General features: G+C 33.5%; 1 protein-coding gene and 1 long non-coding RNA gene across 2 annotated transcripts in view; both read left to right on the top strand.

Moving 5' to 3' along the window:
- LOC140447910 (carboxylic ester hydrolase-like) overlaps positions 1-2,218 on the top strand; it is a 148,304-nt gene extending 146,086 nt beyond the window's left edge. The window contains exon 11 of the mRNA XM_072540833.1: positions 1,996-2,218. Coding sequence (XP_072396934.1) covers positions 1,996-2,176 — 181 coding nt within the window. The 3' untranslated portion in view covers positions 2,177-2,218. The remainder of the gene's footprint in view (positions 1-1,995) is intronic.
- Positions 2,219-16,504: 14,286 nt separating this feature from the next.
- LOC140448536 (uncharacterized) lies at positions 16,505-24,928 on the top strand. The gene is made up of 3 exons (XR_011951730.1): positions 16,505-16,524; positions 18,510-18,590; positions 24,243-24,928. It is a non-coding gene; the product is annotated as an uncharacterized lncRNA (long non-coding RNA).
- Positions 24,929-25,338: the final 410 nt, after the last annotated feature.

Raw genomic sequence — 25,338 nt, 5'->3', positions numbered from 1 at the left:
ACTAAACTTAAAAATGTTACTGTTAAAAAACACTTTAAAATTACTAAAATCGTTACAAGTTAAAAACAAAATGTAGGACGACATGTTGAAAACAGTCGTCGTTGCAGGCTTGATTTCAGTCACATTTCACGAGCAGAAAATGTGACTGAAAACGTGAAATGTGACTGAAATCAAGCCTGCAACGACGACTGTTTTCAACATGTCGTCCTACATTTTGTTTTTAACTTGTAACGATTTTAGTAATTTTTAAAGTGTTTTTTAACAGTAACATTTTTAAGTTTAGTTGCAACCTCAGTTTTATCATGTTATTTAACGTTGTTGTTTATGCCACGAATCTTACATTCGGGTAAGTTTTTTATAGTTTTTTACAGCCTTTTTGGCACCATTCAGTTTGTTACTTCATAGTAATTTTCTTTGTAGACCTTGATAAAGGTGGCAAAAAACCACCGAAAGCTTGGATTCAGAATAAATAGTACGCCTTAGCAAAGCTCTATTTTTTATTGACTACCACACCCAAAAAGAAAAAAGTATTTACATATATTTTTTCCAAACTAGTCAAAAAACTTTGGACTACTTTTTCTTATATATATATATATATATATATATATATATATATATATATATATATATATATATATATATATATATATATATATATTATCATAATTAAATAAATCACCAAAGCTGTTATAATTGTGATATAATATTACTTTATTGTAATATAATAATACTTTACTTATTATTTTTCTGTTTTATAAAGAGACCAAAGTTACATTTTGTCCTGCCTAATTTTACTTGAAGGTGATTTTTATGTGCGCACACAGTTACATCATTTAGAATATAATTATAAGGAACTGTCAGTTGTACATTTATAGCTTGCCACGCATAAACGTTCGGTTTGATTTCTGGTAAAATTGATATTTCAGCTTCCATATTTTCTTTAGAAAGTTTATCAATATATCCTATAACTGTGTGCGAACATAAAAATCACCTTCAAGTAAAATTAGGCAGGACAAAATGTAACTTTGGTCTCTTTATAAAACAGAAAAATGACAAATAAAATATTATTATATTAAAATAAAGTAATATTATATCACAATTATAACAGCTTTGGTGATTTATTTAATTATGATAATATATATAAGAATAATATATACATAAATATATGTACACACACACGCACGCACACACACAAACACACGTACCTTTGTGTATATAGACAGACGAACAAATATTATAATATGTATAATAATAAAATCCTAGTGCAAAACATGTATTGATTACAGCGTGCAATTCTGCGTTTAATATTGTGTCGCCCCCTATGAAACGGTAAAATCGGTGGTAAATAAATTCAAAATAGTCATTTTTTGTGTAAAATTTTCCGTAGAATTCGAATACGTTATAAGAAAACCTCTAAAAGTTATTTGGAAGCTGAAAAACGAAGGAAAAGCGCTAAAAAAGGCGGGAAAATCGCTTTTTTTTGACTTTTATAGGGCGCAGCGGCTTCAAACATATAAAAAGGATTTCTGAGACAACTTTTATTCGAAACTACTTGTATTAAGGCGTCTTTTGTGACAATTTAAAAACAATTAAAGAGGGTGTTTTTGAGATATGAATTTTTCAAAAAAAGCGCGTTTTTTCGCTTTTTGTGGCTTTACGTGACATCATATAGCAATTCTGACACCGGGATCGTGTTCAGCAGGAAATTTTACTTTGGAAAACTTATAGTGGATATTTGTTTAAGCATATTTAGCTCGCTGTTCTAAAAAAATCGGCCAAACACGAAAAAAAAATGATAAAAAGCGTGAAATTTCAATAGCGCGCCACGGCCGCCATTTTGAATATTAAGGTCTGAAAATTTGACAATCATGTTTTTTGTCTAGTACAACATTTGTGTAAAATTTCAGCCAAATCGGAGAGGGTGACCCCACCGACTTGTGTCGATTATTGCTGGAATTACCCTTATAGAATTTCATTCTAATTTTTTTTTTTTAGGAATCCGACACCATCAAGGGACTCTAAATTATTAAATCTTGTATGGCCAACTGTAAAACCATCTAGTATCAACTACGTTAATATAAATAAAAAGTTTAAAATATATTCAAATCCAAGGCAATACCTTCATATTAAGAATATCCTTCTTGATTATTTACAGCATCCTAGGATAGTTTACTGATGTATACAAACTTTTGCAAATAAAATACTCCTGCATGTTTAAGCATTATATTTTATTAATTATTTATTATTTTTTCAGTTGTATTGTAACAAAATTTTGAATCAAATGAAGAAACAAAAATAAAAGAATGAATCAAGCTTTTTAATGTATTTTTAAGATCTTTAAACGTTGACAATCAGTTACAAATTACTTACATTATGTATAAAATGATTCCGTTTAACAGAAAACGTCCTTACCGATTTTCTATCTTAGTTACATACGGATGGTTGGCTGTTATAGGACAGTTTCGCTCAGTTTATCGTAGGGTTGGGTCTATTAGACTCCAAGCCCATAAGAGATTTTTAATGGGTCATTTGAAACAGCATACATCATAAATAAAACAATATTACAGTATGTAATAACAACTTTAGAAACTATGTTGTCAATTCTTATAGGTACAGTTGAGTCACAGGTAAGATAAACTTACCACTCAAGGGAGCAAGGAAGACTTTTTGGCCAAACATATTTGTATGTTATTTATAACTTAGGAAGGTAATACAAAAAGAATTACCAGCACACACGTTGAAAATGCTGCATTAAATAAAATGTGTCTAAAGTACTCAAAAAAAGTTGTAAGTGCTTTAATTTGTATAAAATGCAATTGTTTTTATCATCCTGGTTGTGCAAAATCTTCAAATCATGTGAAATACATAAATAAAAGTGGCATTGTTTGCTGTGAACTAGAGGATACGTCTAACCTTAAATTGGACGATGATTTCCTAAATGCTATTCAGCAGGTTTTTATTGACAATAAGGTAGATATAAAAATATTTAATTAATTTATTAAACAATAAGATCTTATTATTAATGGTCTGCCTCAACAAATAAAGGTATTAACAGACCAAATCAACTTTTTATATCCCAATAAAAAAGGAAATCCGATGTTTATCAATTAAGATAAAAAACCTGAGGATAAAAAACAAAACCATAACAGCGTTGCCAAAGGTTCTCAAAAATCTCAAATTACTATAAAACAAACTTCCAGTGCTATTTTAGAAGCTAAAACTGCTGCAAAATGTAAAAAGTATATTAGTTTAAACCAAGATGTAATACCTGAGTCGAAAGAAAGTCATTGGCAAACTGTTTCTCGGAAAAAGTCCAGAAGAAAAGTCACGATTGGAAATAATGAAGATATAAAACTAAACCTATAATTTAATGGTGTTCCTAAATATACGGACTTGTATGTTTATAGGCTAGACCCGTCAATGTCTACTAAAAATATATTTAAACTAATACAGAACCATTTTCTCGAGGCTATGAGTAGCTCTCTGAAGTTAAAGTTCCAGACCAGTATTCATCCTTTTAAGTGAGTATTTATAACCAACATTTTGAGAAAGCTATGGATCCTAGCATATGGCCCTAAGTTTCAAATGTATAAATCAATTTCAAAAGTTGACGGTTTGTCACTTAGATTTTAGAAGTTTGAGGTACAAAATTTAATATTTGGAGGAATTGGCGGTGTCTCTAAATTACCCAGAAGTATTTTGTGTTACTTTCTACCAGCTCCGAGAACAAGCTGGCTTCCACTCAAAATTCGGAACAAACGATCACCTGCAAACAGTAAAGACCTGAACAGAAAAGTCGCTAGAATATAACAGACCACTGGTACTTCTCTTCTTAGACTTTCACAAAGCCTTCGACACTGTGGAATTAGACAGCATTATAACTGCTCTGAACAATAGTAGAATAGATTACCGGCTCACAAAGCTAGTACAAACATTATACCAAAACGCCACAATGCGTGTAAAACTACATGATACCTCCAGTGAAATTCATATTAAGCGAAGTTTGAGACAGGGCCTAAATTATTTATAACGGTCCTCGAATACGCCTTTAAAATGCTAGAGTGGGAAAATAGGGGAATAAAAATAGATGGAGAAATTCTCAATTATCTGCGTTTTGCCGACGACATAGTACTTATTACCGAAGATCTGGGTGAAGCACAACAAATGGTACAAGAATTAGAAAACGTATCTTCAACAATAGGTCTAAAAACGAACATCAGTAAGACCAAATTTATGACAAATTTAGTTCCCAGCGAACACCTAATTATCCAAAATCAAGTGGTAGAATTGACAGAAAAGTACGTATATCTTGGTCATAAAATCAGAATAGGCAAGGACAACCAGACCTGCGAATTTCAACGACGAATAACACTTGCTTGGGCGGTGTATGGTTCACTAAGAGACATCTTTAAGAGCAACATCCCGATAATTATGAAACGGACATTTGACCAATGCGTTCTTCCTATTATGACATACGGAGCAGAAACTCTCACGCTCATAAAAACAACAGCACTAAAAATGCGACTGGCACAAAGGCGCATGAAAAGATCAATTCACGGCGTGAAAAAAAAAAGACAAAATAAGGAATCAAGACTTAAGGAAAAGAACAGGTATCAGTGATGTCGTCGAACGTACCCAAGCTGAAATAAAATTGGGCAGGTCACATAGCGAGACTGAAAGACATAAGATGGACCAGAAAACTAATTGACTGGCGCCCACGAAAAGACAAACGCAGAAGAGGGCGATCACCAACACGCTGGATGGACGACATTAGACGAATATCCAAGAAATGGCAACAAGAAGCACAGAACCGTGAAGAGTGGCGAAAAATGGGAGAGACCTATGTCCAGCAGTGGACAGAAGAGGTTGCATGATGATGATGATGATGATTTTGTGTTAGTGAAGTGTGGTGTGATAAACATGAAATTTTAAATTTGTTCTTGGACTCTTATGTATTAAGCGATTTCTTCCATCGTTCAGACGCAAGTGGCGGAGTGGTCGCAATATTTGTAAATGTAAGTTGTGCTTTTACTATTAAAAACTGTTCACTTGCTAAGATTGATAAAATATTTGAGTATGCCTTGATTGATTTGGAATATCAAAATAACATTATAACTGTTGGCTGTTTTTACAGAGCATCAAAAGATACACAAACTTTCATAAATAAAATGGACGCAATGTTATCAGAAATATAAACAAAAATAATATTATTTCCATCTGTGGTGACTGCAATATAAATTTTGATCCAAAGGTGCACAATATAGATGCATTAAGATTAAAAACTGTTTTTATCTCTTATGGTTTAAATCAATGTATTTTTGAATCTCCTAGAATACATAATGACTGATGACTCTAAAATTGTGACTGATAATATTTTTTGCAATGTAAATATTAAGTTTTTATCTTGCTCTGTTATATATACCGATGCGAGAGATCATTTTTTACAGAAAGTTGACTACAGCTTGAATGCTTCTTTTTCGGGGAATAATTTGTTTATCAACGTGATTTTAATAGCAGTCTTAATATTAATTATTTTAAACAATTGCTCTCTAGGCAATCTTGATGCTTTCTAGACTTACATCTGTCTTCGGACATTAAGTTTTGAATATTTTATAAAAAAATTATGGAACTATTCGATAAAGCATTTCCTTTGCCAACTATATGTCCTCTTAAAGCTTTTTAATAAAATTTATCAATCGGGTGACATACCCAACGAATGATTGACCTCAACATTCATTTGTCTCCCAAAAAAGAAAAATGCTAGGGAATGCACCGACCACCGTACCATATGCCTCATGTCTCACACACTTAAATTGTTTTTAAAGATCACTCATAAACGCATTTACAAAACACTTGATATGGATATTGAAGAAACTCAATTTGTATTCCGTAATGGCGTAGGTACCCGTGAAGCTCTATTTGCATTCAACGTACTAATCCAGAGATGCTTGGATGTGAACCAAGATATGTACGCCTGTTTCATAGACTACAACAAAGCTTTCGACAAAGTCCGCCACAAAGAGCTAATGGACATCCTCAAAGCAAAACAAATACAACACAATGACCTTCGAAGTATAACAAATCTATATTATAAACGGCAGGCACACGTACGCATTAATGAACACACATCAGAAGAGTTCGAAGTTAAAAGATTAGATTAACAACATTAGATATGCGGACGATACTATCATAATAAGAGACAACCTCCGAGACCTCCAAAAGCTAATGAACAAGATAGTTGAGTATGGAGAGGAATATGGATATCAATAAACACCAAGAAAACCAAATTTATGAGGATATCAAAAACCCAAAATAATGGTGAAAGCCTGACAATTAACGGTAGTGCTTTAGAACAAGTTGAAAACTACCACTATCTTGATGACCAAGATAGAAAAAATGGACCTACAATTTTTGAGCATAAGATTAAGAGAAAGTTTCTATTTCCCACTCTAGAAAAAGGGAAGCTTAAAATCGGATTTAAATGAATATCTTAATATAATAGGAATACTTTTTTAGCAAAAGACAGGCTTTCCTCCTTAAATGAAGGGGAAACTTCATCTTGTGGGTTTCCTCTTTCGTCGTCGAAGAGCTCTTCCATATACTCTTCCCATCGTTTTAGTTTTTCGTCAGTCGTTATCATAGTATTTCCATTTTTATCTAAAAGAGTTGTGTTGTGGTTTCTTTTTTGCAGTCCTGCCATTTCTTTAACCTTTTTATGTATGTTGAATAGGTTGTATTTGTTCTGAAGATCCTCTATCTCTTTACATTTTTCCTCATAGTAAGTTTGTTTTGTCTCTCTTATCTTTTTTCTGATTTCGTTGTTAATGATTTTGTAATTGTGACTGTCTTTGTTATTGGCTTGTCTTCGTTGTTCCATCATGCCGAGTATCTCGTCGGTCATCCAATTGTCTTTCTTTCGTGTCGGTTCTTTTAATATCTCTTTGCATGGAGCGAGGAGGCAGTTTTTTAGTGTTTCCCATTGTTCGTTTATCTCGTAAGTGTTAGTATCTAATTTATGAAAGTTTTGATATTGTAGATTAAGCAACTGAACCATCAAAAAATAGAATACTAGACGATTTTTTTAACAGTCTAAAAATAAGGGCTGGTTGACTTCTAATTTAATAAATGAGGGAGATTTTATTAGAGACAATTTCAGATCTATAAAATATTCAGAAAGTCATGAGCTCAGAATACGGTAAAACATTCTAAAAAAAAATCATGAATACAAAGATACGTTAGCCAAGCAAACTTGTTTTAATAATACAATGATAAATGCGCAAAATATTACGGCTGATGCTTGGCGCATCATAAATCAAAACACTGTTGGAGGTAAAAATCTTAACTCTTCTAAATAAATACCCAAGTAAATTTAAAAATAATTTTGGAATTTCTGTGGATGACCCTCATGATATAGCAGAATCTTTCAGTCACCATTTTTCGAATTTCGTGAAAAATTTAATTAGTCAAACTTTACCTGACTATAATCCTAAGAATCTTTCGTCGCCTATACACTCCCTTTTCCTTTATTCTGTTAGTGATGAGGAAATAAAAAGTATAATTAAAGATATCTCAAAAAAATCATCGGCTGGACTGGATGAGATCCCGTATTCTATGTTAACATATGTATCTCACAACATATACATATAAACAATTAACATTTCTAGTAAACTTTTCATTTCACGAAGGGATTTTTCCTCAAATTCTAAATACTGCTTTAGTTGTGCCTATACATAAAAAAGGTGCCAAATCAAAATTTGATAACTATCGAGGCCTATCACTTTTATCTGTGTTTTCAAAAATATATGAGAAGGCATTTCATACACGTCTCCTCTTGTATATAAACAAGCACAACATCATAGATCTCAAGTCTAAATTTGGTTTCCGTGAAGGTATAAGTGTGCAAGATGCATTACTGCTGCTGTGCTATCATATTTTATTGATCTTTGATAAGGGTAATAAAGTTATCTGTTTGTTTTTGACTTAGCACGAGCTTTTGAAACTAAGTCATCCAATACTGCTGGAAAAACTTTATCATATTGGTGTTAGAGGAACTGCGTTAAAGTGGATCCACATCTTTTTATCGAAAAGATTTCAAAAAATTAAGGTCAATGTGAATCGGAATATAATATTTTCTTCAGAAAAAAGTGTTCTCTCCGGAGTTCCGCAGGAAAGTATCATTGGCCTCTTTTAGTTTTGATTTTCGTCAATGATTTAGATAAACTGATAGACGATAGCTTAACATGTTTGGTTCGGAATCCATTAGTTAATTTTTCTGATGCAATAAATGTTCGAGTAGAAAACGTGGAACATCAATCAGGCTGTTATGTCACTCAATTTGCTGACGATACCACAGTTGCACTAAATTCCAATAATTTTTTTCATGCAGTACAAAAGCAAAGTGTCTTGTAAAAAGTATGACTAATTACTGTTTAAATAATGCCCTAAACTTAAACGGATCAATGACCAATATGGTAACTTCTCACCTTCTACTATACAGATGAGTCCATTCGTAAAAGTTGACAATGGGTCAGTGGTAAATAGCCACTCCACTAAGCTGTTAGGTGTTTACCTGAACTATAAATTGTCTTGGAGCTCTCACGTTGATTATGTAGTGGGAAGATTGTGTGTGAACTGTTATGTTCTATGGTAACAGGAATTTTGTCTCCCTAGATATCTTAAAACTTTACTATTTTACTCATGTACTGCCCAGTTAATCTTGCTATATTGCTTAGTTTGTTGGGAAAATTGCTCGCGAATTAATAAGGTGTTTGTTCTTCAAAAAAAAAAAAAATTATTCGTAACATGATGTTTAGAAGGCGCTTGGATTCCTATGGACCAGTTTTTAAACAATTAAATATTTTAACTGTAGTTTCGCTGCATATTTTCAGTTGTGTTGTTTATGTAAAGTCACATAGATGCAATTTTATTTGCAGAAATGATGTTTCCTTAATGAGTGGCTACAATTTTCGTTACAGAAATAATTTGGCGACTCCTGTTCGTCACTTGACCGTTGTGGGCAAGGGTCGTTACCCAACATGCGTTCGTTTGTATAATAAATTACCTAAATATGTTATAGAGCCAAATATTTATATATTTAAGAAAACAGTTAAGGACTTACTTCTGGTAAACACTTTCTATTCGTTAGAGGAATACTTGCAGGCATCTTTTTAACAATTTGTTTTTGTGTATATTTTATTTATATGTTTTTGTGTTAACTGTTTTTATATACTTATAGTTATAGTTTTTACTGATCATAGATTGTATTTGACGCATTTCAATACTTGTAAAAGTTAGATGAAATAAAGAATATTGATTGATCTAATGCTGTACAAAAATATTGGTACCAAGAGCAGCAAGAAATTTTTATTTTGAGAATTTTTTTTTCCATTTTTGTCAATTTGACAGAGCAGGGCATTCATACACAAAGTTTCGGATCGGTAAATACATTAATTTTTTGCAACGCCTTTCATTTCGGCTGGAACAGGAGTGAGAAATATTAGGTGCAACCCTTAATTTGAACTCTCATGCTTTGAGTACCGATAAGAACTGACATTTTTTAAACAGTTTTTAAATTTGTTATTACATATTGTAATTAGGATTTATATGTGATTCATGTTGGATCAAATGACGCCCTTAAAATGTTCCATGAGTTTGTAGTCTATTTGGTTTGAGATCTTTAACCGCATCTTCTTTTGCCATTAGCAAAAAGCATAGTTTAATGAAATTTCAGTGCCATCATAAATGTATCCTGTGAGATCAGAAATATGTTAGAAAATATAATAGAAAATCGATGTTCACCCTAGTCCATCCTAACAGTGGCGGCCGATCAGGGTCGGCAGTGTCAACCCACACATTTATAGATACTCTAGATTTTTTTAATATTTATATTAAATCAGTATTTTAATAGTTAAGTATAGCGAGTCATAAGTTGATGTCATTTTGTTTCTTTAAAATAAGAAAAAATATCTGCGAGATAATACAGACAAAATTTTTTACATGGTTTTTAAAAGAATTTGATCAATTCGGGCGTTAAGTAATCCCTGAACACTTTTCAAATTAATAATCCGAGATCCGAGTCATGCATCCGACTGTGTGAATTCTTATGCGACCCGTTTCGGCAAGCCGATCCCAAGCTTGACGATTTACATGTAAAAATCAACAGATTATTAGTCGATAAGCAACCAGACATACATTTCTTTTTTTTTTATGTACAAAATTGCTTCAACCACTAGGGGTTATTAGCATGGTACAATAAATTACATAAATGTTAATAATGTTACACTATATTTTGTGAACTAGTCTTTCATTTTGTAAAAAGTTTATAGTTTTGTCATTATTGAAGCCGTTTAAGCACTCTTTGGATGAAGTGGTTAATCCATCTTGAAGTCGTTCTAGGGTGTACAAAGGGCAGTCCACTAGCACATGGTCCACTGTAGTTACACAATCACAACTGTAACACATGGGAATTTGTTCTTTACTTAGAAGGTAATCGTGTGTTAACTTCGTATGGCCTATACGTAATCTAGAGATGCATACTTGGTCTCGTCGCTTGAATGGGAGTTTGTATACAGCTACCTCTTGCTTAATGTTTTTCATGGATGTCTCAGAATTGTTCCAGTGTAGTTGCCATTCCTCGCTTATTTTGTTTCCAAAATATTGCTTCAGGTCGCTATAAACGCATTTAGTGAATAACGTTGATTGTGGATTTTCTGCTGCTTCCCTGGCCAACTGATCAGCTTTTTCGTTTCCAGTTATACCACAGTGAGATGGAACCCAAAGGTATTTAACAAATCGGTCGTTTTCTTGACATCTCATTAGTTCTGACTTTATAAGCAATAGAATTGGATGGTTTATGTATAACTGTTTCATAGAGCTGAGAGCACTTAAAGAGTCAGTTATTATCAAAGAGTTTTGTATGTTTTTATTATTTACAAATGTTATTGCTTGCAAAATAGCAAGAAGTTCTGCAGAAAATATGGTTAATCGTAGGGAAAGTGGCAAGGAGTAGTCTTGGTGTAAAGTTGTAAAAGAAGCCCCTACCCCATTGTCGGATTTAGACGCGTCTGTAAAAATGAGGGAGTTATGAGAGCAGTTTAATTTCTCTGCTGCTTTCTTTTTAAATATATTACGTGGTGTGTCATATTTGTTATTGATAGTAAGACTTGTATCACAAATAGGCAGCTGTATTCTCCAAGGAGGTTGATGATTTAGGTTAGTTACATTGTATGTCTCAGGAAATGTATGTTTAAACTATTTTGTAATTTTTGGATCCGAATAGACTCATGCAAAGCATACACACAGCAAGTCAAGAATATGGTTTAGAACTCAATACAACCAAAACTAAATGCATGCTCATCAGCAGAACACAACAACATCCGATGCAACTGACATTAAACAACCAAAAAATAGAACAAGTGGAGACATACACATACCTTGGAACCACAGTCAACACAAAATGGGACCAGTCAACAGAAATAAGATCACGAATTGAAAAAGCGCGAAACGCGTTCAACAATATGAAAAAGTGGTTCACAAGCAAAATCTCAATGGAACTAAAATTAAGACTGGTCAAGTGTTATGTCTTCCCGGTCTTGTTCTATGGAGCAGAGGCATGGACCACAACGGAAGCCACCCTGAAGAAACTAGAATCCTTTGAGCTGTGGATATATCGGATATCCTGGACAGACCACATCACTAACGTAGAAGTAATGCAGAGAATAGGCAAAAGCAAAGAAATAATCTTCACCGTAAAGAAACGGAAGCTAGAGTACTTCGGACATGTCATGAGGCATACTAAGTACCGGCTGCTACAGTTAATAGTCCAAGGAAGAATCGACAGTAGGAGAGGGCCGGGAAGAAGACGACACTCATGGATGCATAACCTGCGACAATGGTTCGGACTAACATCAACCGAACTGTTCAGAGGTGCCGTAAATAAAGTCAAAATAGCCTTGTTAATAGCCAACGTCCGAAACGGATAGGGCAAAGGAAGAAGAAGAAGAAGGATCCGAATATAAAACGGGGGACTTAATCTTTGTGAGGTGTTAAATGTCGATGTGAGTCTGTCAGCAAACGTGTTTTTAAATGTCGGTATATGTGGATTGGCTGACAATTTAGCAGCATACACAAGGCTGAGGTAGTTTCTTCTTAGTTGAAGGGAAGGTTCACCTGATTCACAATATAAACTTTCAATTGGGCTAGTATGATGAGCTCCCAGTGCTATTCTTATTCCTGTGGTGTGTATTGGGTCTAGTAATTTAAGTATTGATGCTTTGGCTGAATTATAAGCAACTGCGCCATAATCTAGTTTAGAACGAATTAGAGTTCTGTAGACAGCTATAAGTGTTTGGAAATCAGCTCCCCATTGCTTGTGAGATATGCTTTTCAATAAATTTGATCGACGAAGATGAAAAATATGATCTTTCCAGATTAACCTCTGATCTAGTTTCATTCCTAGGAAGGTAGTTGATTCAACATAAGTAATAGGTAACGACTATAAGGTGAGATTAGGTGGTAGTATAATATTTTTTGGGCTCTTGCTAAAGAAAATTGCTTTTGTTTTGTTTGGAGATATCTGTAGACCACATCTCTCTGACCAATTTTCTAGTTGATTGATAGCGGCTTGTATATATCTGGTAAGTGTTAGAACATTTTTCCCTCGAGAAGATATGACGAGATCATCAGCATATAAGCGTGCTTTTACTAATGAACTAAAGGCTTTAGAGATATCATTAATCGCAATAAGGAACAATACTACGCTTAGTGTAGATCCTTGTGGGATACCATTAATTTGTGTTGTTGGCTCTAAACAAACATTATCTACACGAACTTTAAACTCACGAAATATTAAAAATTTTTTTATAAACTTAAGGATGTTACCTTTGATTGACCATCTCGATAAGTTTTGTAATATGCCAAGTCTCCAGTCCGACACCCTATTAGAGTAAAAGGAAGGGGAGAAAGAAAGAAGAATGCCAAGTCTCCAAATTGTATCATACGCATGGGTTATGTCAAAGAAAACTGCTAAACACTCTTGATTGCATCCAAATGCTTCGTGAATTTCGGATTCTATATCAACTAGATTATCTAAAGTAGACCTTGATTTCCTGAAACCACTTTGAATAGGGGTAAGAAGTTGTTTGTCTTCCAGATACCACAGTAGTCTATTGCTTACTATTTTTTCCAGAATTTTACATATCGAACATGTTAGCGAGATCGGTCGATAAGACTCCGGGTCTGATTTTCTTCTTCCCTGCTTAAGGACTGGAATCATAATTGACTGGTGCCAACTATCAGGAAACACATTTTTTGTCCAGATAAAATTGTAAATTTTTAGAAGGTATTGTTTACCTTCTTCGGGTAATGATTTTAAAAAGGCAACTGGAATATTATCAGGTCCAGGACTGGTATCTTTTGTACAGTTTAATGAATAAAGTAACTCGTCCATTGAGAGTTCGTCGTTAAGAGGAGAATTAGTATGATCTTCTAAATCTATATAAGTGCTCTCTAAATTTTGTTTGTGTATTATGGAATTTGTAGAGATAATGTCATTGCTGGAGTGTCTTTGATACGTATCAGCAAGTATAGCAGTTATTTGTTCTTTCGTCGAGCAAGTAAGATTGTTATGTTCTAGATAATGGATTGTATTGAAGGATTTTTTTCCATTCATTTTATTAATCATTTGCCAAACTTCGGAAATAGGAGTAGATGAATTTAAGGACGAGACATACGCTTTCCATGCTTCTTTTCTGCTTTTATTCAATATATATCTACAGTAGGCTCGCTTTTGCTTAAATTCGAGTTGGTTTTGGAGTGTGGGGAATTTTTTAAATTTGTTAAAAGTTCTTTTTGACTCTCTGATTGCCATCTTACATTCCTGGTTCCACCAAGGGACTGGAGGATGTTTTTTTGGAAAATTTATAAAACCTACGGACAATTCTGCAGCTGTTGTTATAAGCTGAATAAAATTGGAAACTATAGAATTAATATTTGCACGGTCATCACTAGGAGGACTTAGCTCTGATATGGATCGAGATATTAAAGAAGAATATAAAGACCAGTTGGCATTCTTTAGATGCCATTTATTAGACGGAGCGGAAGAGGGAGCTGTATTTTTATTTGTTATTAATATTGGAAAGTGGTCACTTCCATGTAGATGAGATGTGACTTACCAAGGCAGTCCAGGTTGTAAAACTGGGTCACATAAAGTTAAATCAATTGCTGAACCACCACCTGTAGAGACATTAAATCTTGTAAAACTACCATCATTAAGTAAGTTGAGATTAAGTTTAGTTATAATTTGTTCGATTTTACGCCCTAAACTATCGGATTTATTTGATCCCCATAGAACATGATGTGAATTGAAGTCACCTAAAATAATTCGTGGTTGAGGAATTTGATTAAAAAGGTCTAATAGTTCGCGAGCTGAAGGATCAGTACCAGGAGGAATGTATATATTAATTGTGTATTTAAATCAATTATTTCTGAATCATATTGGTTATGTACATAAATAGCTGTCCCTCCACTAGCCTGGTTTGCATTAAGTCTATTTTTAATATATGGTGTGTAGTTTTTTAGTTTGTAAAATTTCTGCTGTTTAAGGTGTGTCTCTTGTAGACATATTATGGACGGTATGAATTTGGACATTAGTAATTTAAATTCTTCCAGACGGGTGTAAGATTCCAGTGAATTATGGACTTTTTGAATTTGAATTTTTAATTAATAGGTGTATCACTGCAATCTGTAGAGGAATAGTCATCCTGTAGTTTACAAAGTTTCTTCCTCAATCTTGTACATCGTGTTTTCAAGTATCTTTGTGATAGCACTGGGTGAAGTTTTTTTAGGAGATCTATTAATCCTTCGATATCTTCCGTGTATGTTTTAGCAATACTAAGCGGATCTGCAGCTCCATGGATATTTTCAAGTAAATCTATTATCTCTTCTTGGCTTAAACAGCTACTGTTTGACTTATTTTGGAAAAAATCAACTGTACAGTTAATAAGATCTTCAGCTAAGTTATGGTGGGTTTGGACGTCTGTTTTTGTTCTTTTGTGTTTTTTATTGAGTTCTTTAAAAGGATTTCCACCCTCCGGTTCAGGAGAATTTGTTATATCAGAAGCATTTCTTTTAGGTGTTTGAGCTTCTGTTTGAGTTTCATTTATAGTTTTATTTATTTTACCAGGTTCAGAAGCATTACTTTTAGGTGTTTGTACTTTTGTTTGAGTTTCTATTTTAGTTTCATTTATTTTACCCGGTACCGTTTCCAGTGTTTTGGAGTTATCGAAAGAGGTAGAGTTTTTTGGTGTAGGTGAAGTAATTTCAGTAGGTTGTGGATTACAGATTTGTTTGGTAAGTACGGCAGAATGTACTGTAGTTTGAGCTGTATTTTGTTGTGAACTAACAGTCTGGTCACATTGTGATTGAGAAATGTGTGTTGTATTGTCATCGGTGGATTGATTATTATGATTTGGGCATCGAGATGCTAAATGGTCAGTTTGTTTACAAATAAAGCACGTTTGTTTTTCCAGTGAGAGAAATATTCGATAGTTCGATAGATCATGGTTAATTAGTATTGAATCGGGGATATTTTCAAGATTTGTAGGGGCTATATAAGTAAAACGTCGAAAACTAATGATATGTCTAAAACTAGGATTTGATGTTCAGATCCGTAAAAAATCTATTGGTGTTATTTGATAGATTCCTATCTTTTTGAGTTCATTTTCTATTACGTTATGTGGTATAGAAGGAGATACATTAGAAATAATTAGTTTTTTGTTTGGAGTAATTAGTTTTCTAGCTTGGATACGATGTTGGTTTACTATTATTATCCCATTGTCTGTTTCCAAAAATTTTCGAACAATATTTTCCGAAGTGAAGTAGATGCATATACGATCATTAACAATTCTGGATATTGCAAGTATATTTTTGGGGTCAACTAAGTTGGCTAAAGCATTTAGGTAATCCTCGATTTTTGAATTTGGAACTGTATTTACTACAATTGCTTGTTTTTTGGAAGGAAATATGTTGGTAGGTTCATGTAAAACTGTTGAATATAACTTTTGTGCAGTAGTATCATTTTTGGGGATTTCTTGTTGTGAAAAAACATTTGATGATGAAGCTTGTTTCATGTTGATCTACGGAACCTGAGTACGGTCCTCGCACCAATACGAAATCATTGATAATAACTCGATGTAATTAAATAAATTAAATTACTTACAGTTAATGACCAAAAATATCAACAACAAATAATTATTGTCAATAATTTACACTTTACTACACTTTTAGCTTTCAATGTTTTTAAATAAAACCACAAAAACTGGGTGCGATTAAGGTAATTAGGTGTTGCTTCGTTGAACGCTCGAAGTCGAATAATGAAACATACATTTCTCTCCGTACGCATTTAAACGGTAAGTACGGCAGAATTGAATCTGCCGATGCTTCATTTGGATTAACCGCAAATGAAATGTTTTTTTCTGGTTAAGTACTCAATTAGTGAAGTGATAGTGTACTGACTGGTTTTCCTGGGTGCGAATCGATCGATTCGTTTTGTATTAATTTGTTTTGATTTTTTTTTAAGTAATACTGTGATAAGTTATCGTTGCCTTAAATAGTTAAAGATTTTTTAATACATTTAAAGTTTTTTCGTATTTAAAATTAAAGTGTAAACAAATTAAGGTAAATAAACCTAAAAAATGTAAGATATAGGGGAAACTGTAGGCACTGATAAATCTAATATTGTAAATTATATTTTGCAAAATGGATCTTCATCCATTCCATAAAAAGAACCAATTGATATTAAAAATAAGGGACATCCTTTGTCTAAAATGTCCCGGCCTATAAATACCAGTGCGGGGGGTAAGGGAAGTGATAGATTATTTTCGGATAAGTGGTACAGCAAGTCCTCATGTCTTACCGGGAGTAAGATAAAAAACAAACTTTTTTGTTGGCCTTGCATCTTATTTTCGACAAATAGGGAACATCAAAATTTCTAATGTGAATCTAGTTACGATAAATTAAAGAAATTATTTATGGCTTTACAGAAACAAAATATTTCTAAAGATCATACATACAGACATAATAAATTGAATTTATTTTAAAACCAAACTATCTATGTTTGATTAGATACTGTTCAACGTGAAAATGCTATTAAACATAACGAAATTGTAAAAAAATAATCACACAGAATATAGGAAAGAAGAAGTATAATGAAGACAGATAGCCACAGGATAGTCAAATAATAATTATTATTAGATAGTAAAGCAACAAAAAAGCCAAGACTATCATAAAATCGGACTATCTAAAAGATGGTAGTTTGTAACCATCGAGTTGGAATCTATGGAGTAGAAGCTATGAGCATATTAACGTGTGTATTAAAAACGGCGTAGATAGGCGGGGCTAACGGTGATACCAATATGGCGGTGGGATCATGGCCGGACTGATTAATATTAAAAATACTATAAAAATGTGAATAGTAATTCAGAAGATTTAATCATAATCTAAAAAAGTGCAATACATTTTTAATAAACTATGATTTATTTATCCCGCGGTAAACACTAAAAACACGATATATTATACATAAAGTTAAATTAATACAGTCAAATACTATTAGTTTATTCTCTGAAGTACGGGCCATTACTTTGTTTACATATTTGTATACTAACCTGTGGAACGTTATTCCTGAAGATTTTTTATTAACATTGCTTCTGCTAGTGCAACTACATTGAGAACAAGAAACCATTATTATGCACAATCACAATATATTATTACAATTTCTATAAAAGTGTTATAAAACTAAAAATATTCGAAAAACAACAAACGTAAACAAACATATACGATTTGTCAAAAGTGTCAAACCAAAACAATCTTAACAATATGGCCGAAGGAAGGTCATTTTTAGTCACGTGATGCCCTCCCCATAGATTCAAACTCGATGTTTGTAAACCGATGCCCTGAAAAGGAAGAGGTAGCGTATCTACTTATGGTAACTCAGTTCTTTTAAGAGCTATTTTGATATTATATTGTATTTTTAGTCTGGCAAGTATTTATTTAATTAAAATACGTCAATAAAATTTGTAAGTAATCACCTGTCAATATGGTTAACTTCTGTCTATGAGTTCGCCAAACGTGTATGTTTGGGAAAGTATATACTATTTCTTTTCATATTTTTATTATTAATATTTTTCTTTTAACGTGTACTATAATGTGACCTAATTCAATCCTGTATTCTAACGACTTTGGTAAAATATATTGCTTCCTGTAAAAACTGGTTGTCTCATCTATTGCGTTTTAAGTACGAAGACTTTGACTTCTTTTGTGTCGCCAATATAGAAACAAGTGTACGGTTCGTATTACCAGAACAATTATCGCAACACAATAGAGTGATTTATTGGTGTACTCTCTTGGTATACAGACCACACGCAACGGTTAGAAGGTTCTTTTCTGACCGTCTTAAGCCTCAACTCAAAACACTTCATCTCAAGACATCGAACTAAACGGACCTCGTGTGATAGGTTTTCGCCATCGAGCGTCGGCCGGCGCCCCGACGCGGTACCAACGAGATTTCCTTGGCTACGATTCCAATATTTCAAAGGGTGTGTCTATATTCTTTGTACCAACATCAATAATGAGTAAGACCAGTTAATTTCCTAATTTATTAACCGTTATATTTGCTATTTTTCGCTAATTCATTTACAAACAAAATACTGCATTTTTAACTTTATAATTATTTATCTATTATCATTTTAACCAGCGACCTCATTAAGTTTTATACAAAACATTTGGTCCTTCGAGCCGGATGATAAATAATTTTTTTGACTTTGATTCAATTAATTTCATTGTGTTTCAATTAATTCATTTTAATTAATTGTTTTTTTTTTTCCTTTCAATTTAACTTTGATTCGGTCCTTCGGCATTATTTTTAAACTTAATTTACATAATTAAATTGGATCATATTTTATATAGCAATTTTTAAATTTTTTTCTATTTTTATAATTCATAATTTCAGTCCACAACAAGAGATAAAAACCCGAATACAAATGGCAAGACAAGCTTTTGTGAAATTCAGACCGCTCCTATGTAATCAAAACCTAAATTTCGAAATACGCTACAGAATGGTCAAGTGCTACATATGGTCCATCTTGCTTTATGGCATGGAAACGTGGACTTTGAAAAAAACATCTATCAACAAACTTGAAGCATTTGAAATGTGGTCATTGAGAAGAATGATGCGCATACCTTGGGTGGATAGAGTTCGAAACGATGACGTCCTTAAGAGAGTCGGCGTGGAAAGAGAAGTCTTTGAATTAATTAAAAAACGCAAGATTGGTTACCTTGGGCACATATTGAGAGGAGCAAAATATGAAATACCACAGTTAATCCTACAAGGGAAGATCGAAGGTAGGAGAGGAGCCGGCCGCAAACAATTATCCTGGTTAAGGAATATTAAAGAATGGACAGGAATACACAATACAGGCGAGCTGTGTCACGCCGCCAAGAACAGAATTGTAGTAATGAGATAGTCGCCTACACACTTTGGTGTATGGCATGTTAAGAAGAAGAAGAATTTCAGTAGGTAAAATACTTTTATATATATTTTGTTTAATATCATACATTAATTATACATATATATTACATATTTACATTATTTTTGTGTTGATTTTTATGAATTATTTTTGTTCTACTTGTACAATACTTTCCAACTCATTCTGTACGTCTTGTTTGTTAACTTAAACACATTTCTTTCGATTTTTCTTGTTACTATACCTTTCGTTACTTACCTTTTTATCGATATTCTTATTTGTTTGCAATTGATTTTGTTTAAAATCGTTCACTTCTTTAAATCTAGATATTCTCTTCGTGTTGATTTGTTAATTTATGTTTGCATTGTCCTCTCTTTCGTGCTTGTGTCTTACAATGCTCAACAAAATGAACAAATCCAACTTCGCGCCATACTCGGCATTCTCTAGATTCAAGGAGGCCTATGAAACGCATTCAAGTATCAAAACCACACGCCTTCATTATTATTCGTAGCCAGGTTAGATTTTCATAAATCTCACAACCTTGTTTCGATTGAATTTATTGTCTTCTACTCGCTTTTGATAATCGCTATCTTATTTCAATATTTCGATCAAATCTCCGTTACTTATGGTTTCATTAGTGCCACAAAGCACTCTAAGGTAACCAATCAAGGTGTTAAATGTGTCTTGTGTTCCGGTTCTTATCAGTCATATAAATGTTTGTATTTTTTGTGACTGAACGGCTTCAAGAACTTGTTTCGTTGGTTAATCCACATAATTCTTGTGTACGTGGCCTGATTCCACCTCATTCGAAACGACGAATTGCACGGTTGGCGAATCACGGTCTCGCGTTTTGCTTCGTTTGTTAACCAACGCTCGAATGTATCTTGTTACTTTAGACAATCACTTCTTCAAATACCAACATTTCTAATTTGCATCACAAACACATTTAATGTCCTCGTCTATTTCGTGCTTTGTGTTCTGGTTCTCACCATTCATATAAATGTTCGTATTTTTTGGGACTAAACGGCTTCAAGAACTTTTCTCGTTGGTTAATCCACATAATTCTTGTGTACGTGACCTGATTCCACCTCATTCGAAACGACGAATTGCACGGTTGGCGAATCACGGTCTCGCGTTTTGCTTCGTTTGTTAACCAACTCTCAAATTTATCTTGTTCCTTTAAACAATCACTTCTTCAAATACTAACATTTCTATTTTGCTACACAACCACATTTAATATCCTCGTCTATTTCTTTCCACATAGTTGATACAGATCAAATATGTTTTCACATCTTTCTTATAATTTGTATCCTGCTAGATACAGGCTCCACAGCCAATTTTATTTCCGTGATCTACCAAATCACGCATTTTGGTAATCAGATCTTATAGACATACTCATAGGGGTTGAATTGGTTTTTCGTTTCGTAAATTCTGGTCAAAATTCTCGGCGAACCAAATCATCCTGTGGTCTTAGAAATCATTTTCAATTATGTTCTATAAGGGCGAGTCTCTACGACTTGGTCTATATTTTATTTCACATCTTTCGTTACTTCTATGTATACAAACATAGATATTTTCTAAAAAGGTTTTGGGAAGTCGAAAAGAGTAGGCACCTGTTAGTTTTGTCCCAACACGACGAAGCTCGTGAAGGATATTTCTTAGTTGTTGATTTTTTGAAAATTAACAAGCTGATGTTCTGTTATTCCACCGTTTCTACAACCCAATCCTCTTTATTTATCTTTTTCTCTTGTTTATATTCGCTACTTATTCTTTATTCTTATGCATATCTTTATTTTGTATGCTAGAGAATCGCTTCAGGAAACTTCCGAATCTCAAAGAGACATATGTTGCATTCATGGAAGATTTTGTTACTTCTCAACATATGATGCCGGTTTCTGAATCCGATTTTAAATCGATTATTTCTTATAACTTTCACACAGCTTTCAAAAAACAAATTTTTATTTCGCTTCTTTTATCCAAAATTCGTACTAGCTTCGACGCCAATCTATATGACGTTCGAGGTGTGTCGCTAATCGACGCTTTTGATACTGGTCCTAAAAGGGCATCTCGTTCTTTGCTTAATTTTCGATATCTTCGTTGTTGTTTTATTTGCGATATAAACCAAACGTATCGACAAATTAAAGTAAATGAGGAATTTTGGAACTATAAAAGGGGTTCTCTGGAGATCGGACTTTTTAAACCTCTCCAAGAGTTTTTACTACGTATCGTTACTAACGGTACTTCTTCGTTTTCTTTCGCTCATAAACTCTACAAGAGTAACGCTTAGTTTTTAATGCTCGATGGTTTTCCGCTGGGCAGTGGGCCAGCAACCATCTCGACGGACTTACGTCAGAATCACGCTACGAGTGATTCTCTTTGATCTGCTCACCTTCTGCAGTGAGAACTTGCTTAGCTTTTAAAGCACGATACGATGGTTTTCCGCTAGGCAGTGGGCCAGCAGCCATCTCGACGGACTTACGTCAGAATCACGCTACAAGTGATTTTTTTTTTGATACTACTCACCTTCTGCAGTGAGCACTCTCTAAGCTTTTAAAGCTCGATGGTTTTTCGCTAGACAAATCGACGACGTCAGCAACCATCTTTAATTATTTTCAGGCTTTGGCTCACGCATTTTGACATGTTGTTAGTGACAAAAAGGAACCTTTCATTTTAACGGTACTGGGCCTAAAATGGAATCCTACGACTGATTTCTTTTCTCATTCTTCTTGTCCCTTTGACAAACCGTTCACAAAGCGGGTCATTCGTTTGTAAATCAGGCGTATTTTTGTTGCTATCCTCTTGTTTTTGTTAATTTTCCATGTCTTTTTGCTAGTCAAACGTCTTCTAAAACCGTTGTGGTACTTCAATGTATCCTGGGATGATGAAACCTCTGAACAGATACATCTGACCTCTGTACTTGTATGTGTTACATTTCTGGTGTTATTTCTATACAGGAACATCTATCGTAAGATCGGAGCTCTTGGCAGCTATACTGCTGACGGATCTAGTCACTTTTGTCAACGAGTCTAGTCCAATTTTCATGCTCGCTCTGTCTCGACAAGATTGGAACTCCTGGCAGCCATAATGCTGGCTGATCTAGTCACTTTTGTCAAAGGGTTGTTCGTCCGATCTTCCGATATTTTGATTCCGATATCGACGATTGCGCTCCTTTGAGCTAATTTTTCTACCCCAAATTGGCAATCGTATTAAACACATACAAGAACTGATACCACACTCTACTCGGCATCAAATGCCTTCTAATCAACACCTCTCCGATTGTGTTAGTCGTGTTTTCCACTGGCACAATTATTTCAATTTTCACCAAACTGGCATTTTCCTACCGTGGAGCTCGTCGAGATTTCGACGCTATTCTTCTTCTTGTCTTTTTGCACCCCACGAAATTCTTATAGGAAAAGGGGCCAACGGTATTGTGTATGACACAGTCTTTCTAGTTTAGTCGGTCGCAAAATTCTACTGATTCAACACTATTCTTTTCTAATTGAGGGCATTGTACGCGTTGTTAATCTGAGCACAGGGTCAGATGACATCCAACAATGGTCTGTGGTCAAAATATGACCGCCGCTTATTTGTCAATTCATATTTTATTCTTACTTAGTTCTTTATTAGTATATCGATCTTTCATGTCTATTCTTTACACTTATATTTTCAGCTTTTCTTAAAAACATTCGTTTTTGGCGCGGGAGAATGTTTGGGAAAGTATATACTATTTCTTTTCATATTTTTATTATTAATATTTTTCTTTTAACGTGTACTATAATGTGACCTAATTCAATCCTGTATTCTAACGACTTTGGTAAAATATATTGCTTCCTGTAAAAACTGGTTGTCTCATCTATTGCGTTTTAAGTACGAAGAATTTGACTTCTTTTGTGTCGCCAATATAGAAACAAGTGTAGGGTTCGTATTACCAGAACAATGATCGCAACACAATAGAGTGATTTATTGGTATACCCTCTTGGTATACAGACCACACGCAACGGTTAGGAGGTTCTTTTCTGACCGTCTTAAGCCTCAACTCAAAACACTTCATCTCAAGACATCGAACTAAACGGACCTCGTGTGATAGGTTTTCGCCATCGAGCGTCAGCCGGCGCCTCGACGCGGTATCAACGAGATTTCCTTGGCTACGATTCCAATATTTCAAAGGGTAAGTCTATATTCTTTGTACAAACATCAATAATGAGTAAGACCAGTTAATTTCCTAATTTATTAACCGTTATATTTGCTATTTTTCGCTAATTGATTTACAAACAAAATACTGCATTTATAACTTTATAATTATTTATCTATTATCATTTTAACCAGCGACCTCATTAAGTTTTATACAAAACAGTGTACATATTACTCTTTGACTTTTTAATCACAATGGATGAACTTACAGATTAGTATATTAGTACGAATGTACATTTATTTATAGATAATGGCTGGAAAACCGCTAAACTCGCAATCGCAACAATTGGTTTCAAACCTGTACTGTTTTACCGATGATATAATTATATTATTTTTAACAGTTCCTGTAAAACTGCTTCTTATTAGATTAATAATTTACTGCTAATGAAACCAAATGCACAATGAAACCAATTTTAAAACATAATTACTTCTTTTAATAAATGTAAAATGCAAAACAATTTATAAATGTTGTGTGGAATATTTGACTTTTAATTTAGTTTTCATAAAGTACTAACTTGATGTTTATTTTTTTAGAAAAGCATGTTACCGTCACAAGTTTAAATGATGAATTAAAAAATAAAGAAATTGTATTCATAAGCCATCCATCATTGAATAAGGTATTGAAAGAATTGAAGATCATTAATGGGACGTACCAATATTGCTAGTCAAAGGACATGCTTTCTTCCTAAGTATATGAAAAATCGTCATAGTGCTTCCGCAAGGGAAGTTTTTTTTAAGCAAGTTTGCCGTTTTCTTTAAAATCATTGTCGATGGATTATCATAAAGAAATGAATGGTCATATCTTAGCACAGTGGATTACTACAGAGTTAATCCCTAATTTAGAGGAACCATCACTAATAGTAGTTGATAATACTCATTACCACAGTATGCTAACTGAAAAGTAACCTTCCTATTGTTCTAGAAAAGATGACATAATCTATTGACTTAAAGAAAATACTATTTATTTAAGTGAAACACTTACAAGACCTGAATTATTACAACTTTCCAAAATGAATAGAAAAGAAAATGTTTATGTTATTAATGAACTTTTACGAGAGCATGGTCATGAAGTATTACGGCTACCACTCTATCATTGTAACTTTAATCCTATTGAATTAATTTAGGCTAAATGTATATAAATTTTTAATTTTAAATGGTAGAGATAAAATGAGTATGAATTTAGCTTATAAGAATAAAAATTTTAAATATTTTATTGTTGCTAAAATAAACGATTTTTCTACAGGGTTTTGATACTTTATTTTTTTAATAAAACTGTTTCAAATAAAAAGTCCACATCATCATTACTCTTATTATACTTTACTCTTATTCCTAGCTGGTCATAAAGCTGGTCTTACTGCCGTCCTGTAAAATGTATGTTTTAGTTTCATAGGAATTTTTCTGTCGCACAATATACCACTCGCCTCCATCCATTTCATCCAGCCAGCTTTTACTCTAATGCGGGCATCTCCATCTATCTCCCCGTTGCTCTGCAGTACAGATCCTAAATACTTAAATGTATCACTTTCCACAATAGACCCATTGTCCAGAGTTACCACCCTATTTGGATTTATAACTCTATCTTTAAATGGACATTCTAAATACTCCGTTTTTGACCTACTCAATTTTAAAC

The sequence above is a fragment of the Diabrotica undecimpunctata genome, chromosome 8, assembly GCF_040954645.1.
Source record: "Diabrotica undecimpunctata isolate CICGRU chromosome 8, icDiaUnde3, whole genome shotgun sequence".
NCBI lineage: Eukaryota > Metazoa > Arthropoda > Insecta > Coleoptera > Chrysomelidae > Diabrotica > Diabrotica undecimpunctata.
This window is presented reverse-complemented; position numbering and strand designations above follow the sequence as displayed.